General features: G+C 50.5%; 1 protein-coding gene across 1 annotated transcript; it reads right to left on the bottom strand.

The window, feature by feature from the left end:
* Positions 1 to 71: 71 nt before the first annotated feature.
* LOC104539085 (syntaxin-6) lies at positions 72 to 9636 on the bottom strand. Its single transcript, XM_010182522.1, has 7 exons — positions 9473 to 9636; positions 8849 to 8943; positions 7151 to 7213; positions 4754 to 4876; positions 3310 to 3416; positions 1616 to 1710; positions 72 to 176 (listed from the first exon to the last, which is right to left on the bottom strand). Exons 3-7 carry the CDS (start codon positions 7208 to 7210, stop codon positions 100 to 102), a joined length of 462 nt encoding a protein of 153 aa, XP_010180824.1. The 5' UTR covers positions 7211 to 7213; positions 8849 to 8943; positions 9473 to 9636; the 3' UTR covers positions 72 to 99.
* Between the last annotated feature and the right edge of the window lie 2115 nt (positions 9637 to 11751).

The following is an 11751-nucleotide window of genomic DNA, read 5'->3' as shown; positions in this document are numbered from 1 at the left end:
GGAGATCTCTGTGGGCGGACGGAAACGGTGAGAGTTTCATTTCCCCGTGCTATGGGGGCGAGAGGAGCAGGGAAGGGGCGTCTGAGGAAGTTCAGTCCATCACAGGACAAAAAACAAGATGAGCACCACCAGCAAGATGACAAAGAGGACAATAATTGCACACCACTGCCGTCGATCTGGAAGAAAAAGGAAGTGTCAGTCTTTCTAACAACAGGGAAGGAAAACTGGGGGAGAGCTTTTCTTGGCTGTACTGCTACGAGCCCAATTTAAGCTTAAAGAAGCCATAAATAGGCAAAGCCTCAGCTCCTTTGGCAGCACGCTCCACTGCAGCTCATGGGGGGATAGTGTTTCTCCTCCAGGACCCATCCATTTTTTGGGGGCCAGCTGTGGGAATTTTGAGGCTTCTCCTCAAGCAAGTTCAGAAAGGTTCAATAAACCAGTTCAAAAGCAGTCTAGAGGAACAAGCAGAGAGCTGCTGTGTGTTGCTGCTCATTCATGGAGTAACCCATTTGCCAAAGGAACAAGAACGGGTCCAGTGAAAACTGCCCAAAGGAGCTCTACAGGGAAAAGCTCGTGGCAGCTCCCCTTAGGAAAGCGCCAGCAATGAGGTTTCCCCTGGATGCCTTTACACCTCCCTGGCCCCACGGATGCTCTGCAGAAGCTCAGCACTGCATCACCTCTGAAAGCTGTCTGTTCCTGGCCACGTCTGCCACAGCAGGAACAAGAACGGGTCCAGTGAAAACTGCCCAAAGGAGCTCTACAGGGAAAAGCTCGTGGCAGCTCCCCTTAGGAAAGCGCCAGCAATGAGGTTTCCCCTGGATGCCTTTACACCTCCCTGGCCCCACGGATGCTCTGCAGAAGCTCAGCACTGCATCACCTCTGAAAGCTGTCTGTTCCTGGCCACGTCTGCCACAGCAGAGGGAACACCCCCCGGGCCCCAGCCACAGGGCTGCTGGCACCCCCCAACCTTTGGGCACAGCAGCCTAGCCCGGGAAGGGCCCCTCCTGGTCAACCTCAGCGTGGGTGATGCCAGGGATGGCAGAAATGCTCTTCTCACAGCTCGCAAGGTGAGCTGGCGGCAGGGGACTTCCCAGCAGGCACACCAGGCTTCCTGTTTGCTCTGCCTGTGGCACCCTGCCAGCCCACCGCCTTCAGGCACAGCCTTATAAGGACTTATCTTGTGGGCTCAGCACAGAAATCGCCTCTTTCCTCTGCCAGCTGAGAGAGATATCTGGCCAACACCAGGCCTGCAGGTGCCAGCAGCCCAAGGGAAAGTGGGATTTGGAAAGGGGCTTGCTGCAGGTGATTGTTTGGCATGGGGGAAACTGCAGCAGAGTTTCCCCTCCTACCACCTAGAGGGGAATTTTCCCCCAGTGGCTGCAGCAGCAGAAATAGAAAGGCATCTGTAAATAAAACAAAGGCAGAGGCCAGGCTGCAGAGCTGTGTCTGGCCAAGAGCAGCTGCAGGGCTTGCAAGGCTTCCCCCTCTCTCAAGCACCGAGAGCTGCTGCTTTCCTTCTGCTCGGCGCTGGGTGGGAGCACGCAGCATCCCAGCCCTTAAGCCCAAGGGCTTGTCACTCCCTTTCCAGGGACGGATCCCACTTGTCAGGACCTACCGCTCGTCATGTGAGACACCTTGGCGAGCTTCTTCATGACGTTATCAAGCCGCGACTGAGTGCTGTCCAACTCGTGGGAGAAGTCATCCAGCATCCTGAGGACAAAGCACAGCACTCGTCAGCAACCAGCGCGTCCCTGCAGGATTTCCCAGCGCGCTCACACACGCTGATCAAAACACCGATGTGATCGGTGTGTTACACCTTGGCGGAGAGGCACAACACAGCCTGGTCTCCTGAAAATATCCAAAGGGGCCTTTCAAAGCACCACTGCTTTGGTGGGAAGTCATCTGGGACTCCTGTCAGATTGGTCTGCCTTGCATGTTGGCGTCTGAGCTCTATGTACCCCTGCAAGGTGAGGAGCGGGGGTTTTCTTCCTTTTAAGATAAAAGTCTCATTTATAATCTGTGATTAGCAGAGACTGGTTAGATAGATCAAGGTGCCAACTCGGACTTTAGATCTCTTTTCTTGTTCAGGGCTTGCAGTTGAAGCTAAAATCTTGTTCCAGTCATGTTTCAAGCGGGAATGAGATTTTGAATTGCTTTTAAGGTGCTTTTTAAGCTCTGCGTGGAAGTGACCCTTCTCCTTTCTCCACATAGTGAGTGTATTGGATCTGAAAGTCTTCCTGAAGCCGTGCTTTGTCAGTGCCAAGAACCCATTTGAAGAGAAACAAGCACATCTAGAATCAAGGTAACAATACAAGTGTCTCCTGCCAGTGGGACTTTAAGCTTAACACATTTGAAAGGACAGCTTCCTTCATTTGGAGTTCTAGGGCACTTGTTAAATCTTCAGTCAGCGGGAAAGGAGTTGTAAAAAACTCACTGCAGTAGTTATCTGCTTCTGTCTAGCACGCACTGATGGTTTACGTGATGCTCTAGAAACAGACACACCACACTTATCTGCTTCCGTGAGAGCAGAAGACTCTCAGCTGCAAAACTTCGTACAGGAGGGAGGTTTAAAGCTCCTCCTCTCCATCCAAGACGACACCACTTCATAAGGGACATAGCCCTCCAGCCTCTCATCAGCCACAGAGGGGTTTCAGGCACAAATTCTCCAAGCCTCTCTGGAAATGGTAGCTGTTGGTCTGTATAACTGGAAACTTTATGCACTTGTTTGCAAAGGACATACAATGGGAAAGAAACCTAATTTATATGTAAATGGTGGATGCAAATTGCTTTGTGAGCTACCCTTTAACCCCTTCCGTGGGTGAGGGTTATTTTTAACTTTAACTATGAATAGCAGCTCTGTGCTGCATGTTTCAGAGCAGCAGGGCAGAGCTGAGAGCTCCCGGGATAAGCAGTTAACCAGGGGCAACACAAAGAGTCGGGAGGCACCCAATATTCCCATTACACAGCACCTCCTTCCCTCATCTGCTCAGTACTGCTGTCTGCCTGTAGTCAGGAGCTCTGTGCCTTAGGGGGAGCGTCTAAAAAGGAGACAGAAGGCAAAGTAAACTAGGAGCTAAGCCTGCCCCAGGTGCAGGCTTTCAAACAAACTAAAGTGCAGTTGGATCCTTGCAGGCTGCGGTAAGAAATGCTTTCCACTGCCTAAAATCAAGCCCTGGCTACAAGAAGCTGCCTGAGGGACTGGTAAATTCAAGGCCCTAACAGGGGCAGAAGTATGTATGCGAAGACCCCAGCTGTGTTGCCACCAGCCACATACCCCACCAGGTTTTCAGTGCCGCATCTCACACTTACACTGCCTGCTCCTCCAGCTCCCCACCAATGCGCTGGGACATGTTCTTCAGCACCCCGATGCTGCCAGAGACCAGCTCCAACTGCTCATCTTGCTGCTCCACAATCAGCTGGGGCCAAAGAGAACGGAAACAGGCAATTACAGGTCTGCTGCCTCCTGCAGCTAGGTGGAAGCCAGCCCATCAGGTGGATGGACACACTGCTCGGTTCATGTCAGCTGCAGGGTTCAGGCACAGGCCTAAGCCACTGGGAACGAGGACCGCATTCCTAGGAAATGCTGGAGAAGCGACAGCCGCAGGAAAGCCTCCCTGGCATGGCATCCCTGCGGCACAGCCAGCTGCAGTCTCCTGACTTCCCTGCAAATCCAGCCTCAGCTCAGCCAGGCCCCTACCCTTCCCTGCTGCACCCACCGCTAAGGCAACTCTTGAAAGCCAGAAAGCCTGGTCATCAAAACTTCTGCAAGCTCCCCCTGCCCGCAGCAGGCACAGCAGTGGGCACCAGGGAGCCACGCTAATGCTACGCCTGGGAAATGCAACCTGGAGCACACTGCAGATAACAAGGAGTTAATGCGAGTTAATGGCTGTGGCAGCTTCTACAGCTAAAAATAGCAAGCCTGGCTCCAAATGTGCCAAAGGAATAGGTCTCCTGATGTTTCAAGTCATTTTCAGGGCACAGTCACGCTAAGGATTAGATCTACCCTAGTTACCTACTTCTGAATCTATTTATCTTCCTAGAGTCACTAGGTAAAACTCGTCTGAAAGCCAGGGCGGTGTCAAGGGTCAGGAGCTTTAGCAGAGTTTCCCACCTCCAAGAAGCTGCCTGTTTAAAGGCCTGGGTTTTGGGTGGGCTGCTGCACGTGGGTCTGTGCGCTGCCCGGGCACTTCTCCAGATGAGCTCCTCCGGCTGCAGGGAAGCACCTCGCCAGGGGTTCTCGCAAAGCCCTCACACAGACTTTCTCACGAATCTCATGTTGACAAAGGCAGGAAAAGGAAGCAGGCACGTGCTCCTGCTCCTAGCCTGTTCTGGTGAAGATGCACACAAACAACAGCAAGCATCACCTCATTTTTTTAACCAGGGGAAGTTGTGTAAGAGAAACAGGATCTCTTCTGTTTGCAACGTTTCTACCTTTCTGAGGATTTCAGCAATCCTTATCCTACTGAAGCTTAGTGTGCCACATCTTCCAGATCATCTTGTTTGCCTTCTGTCCAGACCAGAAGACCCAAGCCTCAAGCATTACAATCTCTGCTCCAAGGTGCATCTAAAGCTGTGCTGTACAGGAAATGCATGCACAAGTACACGCTGCAAGCTAAGAGGAGGGCTGTCAGACTGCTGGATCCAGAACAGCTAAGGATTGGATATTTTTTGGCTCTTGCTGCCCATATCTCATCCCCTTGGCACCCATCTGGCAAGCAAAGGTATTTAGTCCATGTGGTGCCAGCTGCCTTACCTGTTGTTGAGCTTGCTGCTCCTCAATGAAGTGTGAATTCGCTAACTGCAGCTCCCGGTCCAGACGGCTGTATTTGTCAGGTCCAGAGCTCCAACTCTGACTTCCACTTTCTCCCAGGAGCACCTAAACAGATGCAGAGAGCTGTCAGCAATACCCTTACGTGTGCTCACAGCCTGTCTACAGGGTGCAGTGGGAAGGCAGATGAGGCAATACTCCTGTACACACTTTCACAGCATCCTTTTCCTCCCGCTCTATTGTTCCTCAGCCTGAGTGCTGTCACGAACAAAACAATGCAATGCCAAAATGCCAGCTTGGTATTTCAGATATACCTCTGGAGTACGGCTGACAGACGGTGTAACCAGAAGGTCTGCATGGCATAAAAGACTAGCAAAGATCTGCTCAAGAGTGCTAGGACACATAAGCTGGGAAGTATCCGGATACACTCTGTTAACAGATGTATAGCTCGAACTGAACACTGTGCTGCTAATGACAGGGGCTTAAGAGGGTCTGGATAAAGTACTTAACCAGTTGAGCCGACAGTAAAACAGTGCAATTTATCACCACAGCAGTGTTGTATGCTCATGTTGATTCAGACTACCTGTTCCTCTGGTGTACTGCTCAGTTGCCAGCACACAAGATTACACTTGCTACCTGCTCTGCAACCCAGGGAGAGAAGCTGGTGCAAAGCCAGTGGAGACATGGTTTTCCAGCTGAGTAAGTCTGGTCCCTGGAAGGGGTGTAACATAAGCACCAGACGCTAGAGCATGAGCATGGCCTGCAGGTGAGGAGCTGCACCCTGTGGTGCCATGAATGGGTTAGGGAGCTCTGCCCACCAGCGAGGAGGCGAGGCTGGCTCCTAATGACACTGCCTCACAGCTTCTGGTTGTGGGCAGGAGGAGACGACCGAGTCTTTGTGAAGAACAGCAAGACAATGACCAGACTGCTCTGGCAGGCTGAAAACAAGGCAGTCTCTACAGTTCATCTGCCTTACAAGGTCTGAGGAGGAGAGAGGAAAGCTGACAGACTGACTGCGCAGGAAGCCAGCAGGACATCTTGCTTTGTCGGCTCCGAGACACTGAGCAAGCTCCTGGTTCTCTCTCCTGTCTGTGGCAAGTGCAACTCCTGTTTATTTAATGCACTGCACTAGTTTTGCTGCTGCTTCAGTAGAAACACCTCTGTCTGCCAGTCTTAGCCTGTGAGAGTCAGGTCATAGAATTATTTGTTTGGAAAACACCTTGGAAATCACAGAGTCCAACCATAACCTGCCCACTACTACTGGTCGCCACTAGCCAGCCTCTCAGACACACAGGCATGCTGAAAAAGCCGCTGCAGCCCAGGCTTTGCAGTCTGGAGGGAAGGCCAGGGGCTGGGGAGGGGAGAGGAAGACGGCAAGGGGAAGTCTGTTTTCCTGACCAGATGTCGAGGCGCGAGCTGGGCCATATGGTCTCCCACAGCTAGCAGGAACTTCACGCAAAGGAAAGCAACAGAACGCAGACTTGTTTGAGCAAGGGTGTAAGGGACCTCGCTTCTTCAAGTGTTTGCCAGGCACGTCAGTTAACTCTTTAATAAGCTCAGGAATCAGCTATGTGCTTCTCCGTAGCTTGTTGCAGTTTGCAGTTTTTGCCACAAGCAGTAAGGCTGATGCAGGCAGATAAGTCACTTGTACGAAGTGCACACTGACTTCTACTGAGGCAGCTCTGGAAGTCAGCTCAGAGATCTTACAGTCTCCTGTCAGTCAGGCAGGAGCACAAGCCACATCTATTTCTATTCCTTAGATTACAAGTGCAGACAACCTGAGACTCCTTGAGCTTCTTCCATCTTCTTACATGGCTAACTAGTATGAGGCAGCTGTGCGAAAGGATATGCAGCATCTTGGCTCCTAAATCCAGCAGAGCACAGGATTACATTCACTGACATGGATTCTGATCTGTTCTCCCCGAGAAGGAGGGAAGATTCCCCTTTCCACAGGATGATGCAACACTGACAGTTGTACACAACCAGATCTGAAGACAGAGACAGATGGCGAGTGCTGACTTACTGCTTTGAGATACAGGCTTGGGAGAGGGTGGCAGCCACGTGTCTGTGAGAACCAGCTCTCTCAGGTCAGCAAAACAGACACAGTTCAAACACACAGCTTTGCTGCAGCATGCAAGCCCCTTCCCAGAACAAAGACTTCTTAGGAGATTAACTACAGACAGGATATATATTGTAATTACAGCTTTTGATCAACGCTATACACTCTGCCTGATGATGTGGGGCCTTGGAGTGGTTGGAAATGGAAGTTTCACCTAAAACATACCGTAAGACAACAGCTGCCACAGCTGATAAATCCTTCTTACTCCTTAAAGTACCAAACAGCCACCACATTCACTTAACTTGACCGTTTGTGGTTCTCACCTGCCTGTTTTTCCTTTCAGCCAGTGCTTGCACAGAGGAGTTTGACATCTGATCCTTCATTTCCTGTTTGTACAAGGAAAGAAGCAGCATGTGAGCATTGGATGTGAGGTGACAGGCAGTTTCAGGGCTGTCTATACCCAGAAAGGCTTCTTTAGGGGGAGTGAGGGGTGATTTTCTTTGAAAATGTTCAGTTTTGAAGAGTCTGAAAGGATGGTGTAGAAAACTTCATTGCAGTTCATCCTTTTATTAACACTAGAATCAATGGCAATGGGACACATTGAAAATATTCCCTATTTACTACTCGTTTTGCTCCACTACAGCCAGAAATCCACTTTGATTTGTATAATATTAAACTAATGTTCCCATTGATAGTCTGTAAGGAAGCATCATGTTCCTCGAGGTCTTGGAAGCCTGTAACCTGCTGCACTTTATTCCCAGTTGCATCTGTTTTTATATTGCAAAGGACAAGATAGATTTCCATCCTGGCCATCCTCTCCAACTGTCCTTACATTTTCTCTTTTATCAATTAAGTTTTCCTGCTGGGTTGCTGTAGAAGATGGCCAGCCACAGAACGCTCCTGATCACAATGTAGTCTAGTGTTTATAGGGTGCATTAGCAAGTGGTCAGTATGATCCAGCAGAAATTGATCCACCAGCATGGTTCTGATGTCACCAGAACATTTAGGTATGTTTTATTCTTCAGAAACACATCAGCTAAAAGCATCAAATCCCACTCAGTTAATGCACTTGCTGCTGTGCATCACAAATTCCCTCATGGAAACTGGAATTCAGCTGCACAACGCCACTAACAAATTTCATTTAACAGTAAGAGACACTGCTCCAAAACCCATTAGCCAGCAGTTTTCAGCCAGGAAAAGAGGACCACAGAGTGGACTTGCCTGATCATGCCCGTTTGGGAGTGGACGACACCAAGGGCAAGGCAGCAAGCACATGCCTGCTACCTGGGCCCAGCGTGGTTTTGGGATCAGTTCGCAGGTGGCAAGCCTTAGGACTGCATCCAGACCGCAGGACTGCAGGTAGGGTAACGAGCTTGCTGCCAGCCACAGCAATGCATTTCATGAAGCAAGAACATCAGAGTCATGAGGGGCAACAGAAACTAAGGTATGCTTGATGTAGCTACTAATAGGGAGAAAACTTCCTAATTAGCAGGTTGTTACCAGGCAGTGAAGCTTTTGGGAAGATGTTTCTTCTCTATTTATTACTACCAAATTGCTAAAATCCTCCTTTTGCTTCTGAAATGTGGGCTTAAACTAAAAAAACCAACCCTTCCCCAAGTTAAAAATAAATCCAGTGGTTGTTTGGACTGTTTCGTAGCAGTAGGAAGTTGAAGTCACCGTGTCCGTAACTCTAGGCTTTAACCATCTGTCAGTGTTCAAAGTGGACTCTATTTTTGAAAACCAGTGCTACAAGAGCACAGGACAGTTGTGATTTCCTCCCACTCTGAAGGGAGACTCCAGCCTCCCCTGCATCGCAGCGGGGTCTTTACTCTTCCTTCCCAGTTTCTACAGGTTCCCAGGCTCGTTGTTGCATGAGAAGTGTGAAGACCCAAAGGGGCAGCAGCAGAAAAGCAGCTTATCCCATGGGGCACCTGCACCCTCGCAGTCCCAAACCCATCCCTCGAGAGGGAGCGCACAGGGAAGAGGAGGAAGCCCAAGAGAGCAGGTACAAGTTTCCTTACCCTGACCACCTGCCGCGTGCTCGTGATGAAGGCTTTCCTGATACCCAGCTCCGTCGCATCGAGGTTGAATTTCCGTGGGTTTGCCTCAACAATGCGTAGGCAGCGAGTCAAGGAGGCAGCAGTGGACACACACCCCCCGAGTGTGCTGCAGCGGGGGTCTAACGAGCGGCACGTTGCCGTCGCACTGCACCTTTTCCCAAAATTTGATTAGCAAAGCACAAAACAGCAGAGGAGAAAACAGGGATGGCAGGAGCATGCTGTGCAGAACACGCAACAGTGCGAGGATTCTCTCTGGTGGGTTTTTTTTGTTCTCTGATGCTGCACAGCGCTTTCAGGAGTGCTCAGATGAACACAAGGGAAAAGGAGTATTTCTGGAAGCCAGCCTAGAACATGACTGGCTATGCAGAAATCCAAATTCATACAACATAGCAGGCTTTGTAGAACTAAGCATCTTAGAATATACCTTGTCAAAAGGAAAACTAGGAAAATCCTTTTGCTGAATACATTTGCCTTAATTTCTCACTTGCAGTTTGAGAAAACCTGATGTAAACGTAAAATTCAATCCCAAATAGTACAACTCGGGGAACCCATGCCCCTGACTCCAAAAGACCACAGAAAGGATATTAATTGTTTCATCCAAGTCCTCCAGGTCCCACTCGATGCTCCGCAGGTTGTTCCTGAGCTCATTAGTGGTCCAGTCGATTTCCTCTCTCGTGGCGATGGAGGGATCCTGCAAGAGCTCCGTCCACCTCTGGAAGAGCCCCTGGGCCGTGTTCACGGCTTTCTGCACCTCCCTGCAGCCACGGTGATTAAAAAGAAGCAGCAGGATTATTCACAGAATCACAGAGCGTTAGGGATTGGAAGGGACCTCCAAAGCTCATCCAGTCCAATCCCCCTGCCGGAGCAGGAACACCCAGATGAGGTTACACAGGAAGGCATCCAGGCGGGTTTTGAATGTCTGCAGAGAAGGAGACTCCACCACCTCTCTGGGCAGCCTGGGCCAGTGCTCTGTCACCCTCACTGAGAAGAAGTTTCTTCTCCAATTTCAGTGGAACCTCCTGTGTTTCAGTTTGTGTCCATTACCCCTTGTCCTATCATTGTTTGTCACCGAGAAGAGCCTGGCTCCATCCTCGTGACACTCACTCTTCATATATTTATAAACATGAATGAGGTCTCCCCTCAGTCTCCTCTTATTGTCAGTCGCTCTGCAGCAGTCACACTGGGACAGCCCCGCATCCAGCCGAGCAGGGAAGCACAGCTTTCTCCTAACAATCTTTCCTTCAATTTTCAGTTTATTCTGTTCGATAAGGATTTGCCCGACCTGCTGGATGATCCAGTCTCTTGTTGCAGCACAAAGTGCTGAGCAACAGCTTACAGGTTAGATGTTAACAAAGGGACCTCTTTCTCTAGGGGAGGTTTCTGTCGAATGTGACACAGGCAAGCCAGGGCAAAGCATCGGAACAAGGCTGCTCTCTGGCAATTAATGCTCCACATTCCTCTCAACAGCCTTCCTCTAAAGACTCTTGACTACCCAGGTAAGATACCCCAAGGGCACACAGAATTACAGGAACTGTCCCCACAGTACAGCCAGGCAGACTGTTGAGTACAGCACTGTTTATTTTAATTTAGCCTTAAAAAAATACACAGCTCTACTATGCTGGCTTAGGGAACAGAAATCTTTTCTGCTGCTCTAAGCTTTTTGGAGACGAGTGCATTCACAGCATGGGGAAGGCAGCTTTGCTGACAGCACCGAATGCTGCTTTGATGGCTTGGAGCAAGCAGTGTGGCTATCTGTACCTACAAACTTCGTGGGCCAGAGCCAGGAACTGTTCCCCAGGTTCACCAGGAGCCAGGACAAGGGACGCACATGAGAACAGACTTTGCTGGTGTGAAAAGAGCCACCACGAGCCCCAGAGCTTGCACACAGCACCCATGTAAGATGCAGGTGTTCATTCCCAGGTTATCAGCGGGGGAAGCCCAGGACTGATGAACTGAGCCTGCACCCTGCAGTGGTGCCAAGACTGCAGCTCTCTTCACGTTACACCATGGCCTGGAAGTACTCAACTTTGCTGTGTAAGCTGCAGTCTCTCGGCACCCTGATGTGTATCCTTCCTCTTATACACCTACAGCTCCGAGCCTGCCACATCTAATGCCCTAAAGTCAGCAGCCCGCGCTGAGGATCTGGCAAGCTTTGTTCCCTCCACCACTTGCTAGCAGATGTTTTGGGGTTTTCTCCATCTAGGCATACTCGGGGAAGCACCCACAAACAGGAATTTAAAGCAGAGTTACAAGCACCAGGAAAGCAAACTAAATGCAATGCTGGTGGCTCCACTATCCCCACCAGCTCCTTCTGAACGTGCTGGGTAATTATTAACACTGGGAGCGGCAGCACGGCCCCTCTCCACTCCCAGCCCTTCCCCGCATGGCACTAGAACCTCTCTGGAAAGTTGATGGGATATCTGCTCCCTACCCACAGCGACTCCTATTTTTTCCCCTTAGCACCAGCTGAACCTGGCAGAGCGATTCCCTTCCCCTGTCTGCACCAGCACCTCTTGTGCTCACACGGCTTTCCCCACCACTCTGCTGCTCCTGAGCGTGGTTTCACTGCGATGTGGGGCAGGTAACCAGCTCGCAGCAGAAGCTGAAGCTGGCCCCAGGGTGGTTTTTAGAGATAAGGTGTTTTCACTGTATTAATCACAATTTTCCTTTCCTCCTGCCTCGACCACTTTTAGCTTGTGTTGGCCTTTGTTCAGGCTCTTCTCCGCTTGTTTCCTCTCATGGCCACTGCCCACGCTGCAGTTTCTTCCCCAGCTTGGGCCCTGCTCCTCTCCATCTTTCTCCCTGGACACCACATCCCTGGCACTTTGGGGATGCCACTCACTGCTGCTGCAGAGCGACATTTC

The sequence above is a fragment of the Mesitornis unicolor genome, unplaced genomic scaffold, assembly GCF_000695765.1.
Source record: "Mesitornis unicolor isolate BGI_N332 unplaced genomic scaffold, ASM69576v1 scaffold33894, whole genome shotgun sequence".
Classification (NCBI taxonomy): domain Eukaryota; kingdom Metazoa; phylum Chordata; class Aves; order Mesitornithiformes; family Mesitornithidae; genus Mesitornis; species Mesitornis unicolor.
Note: the sequence above shows the minus strand (reverse complement) of the source record. Positions and strands in the feature narration are given on the sequence as shown.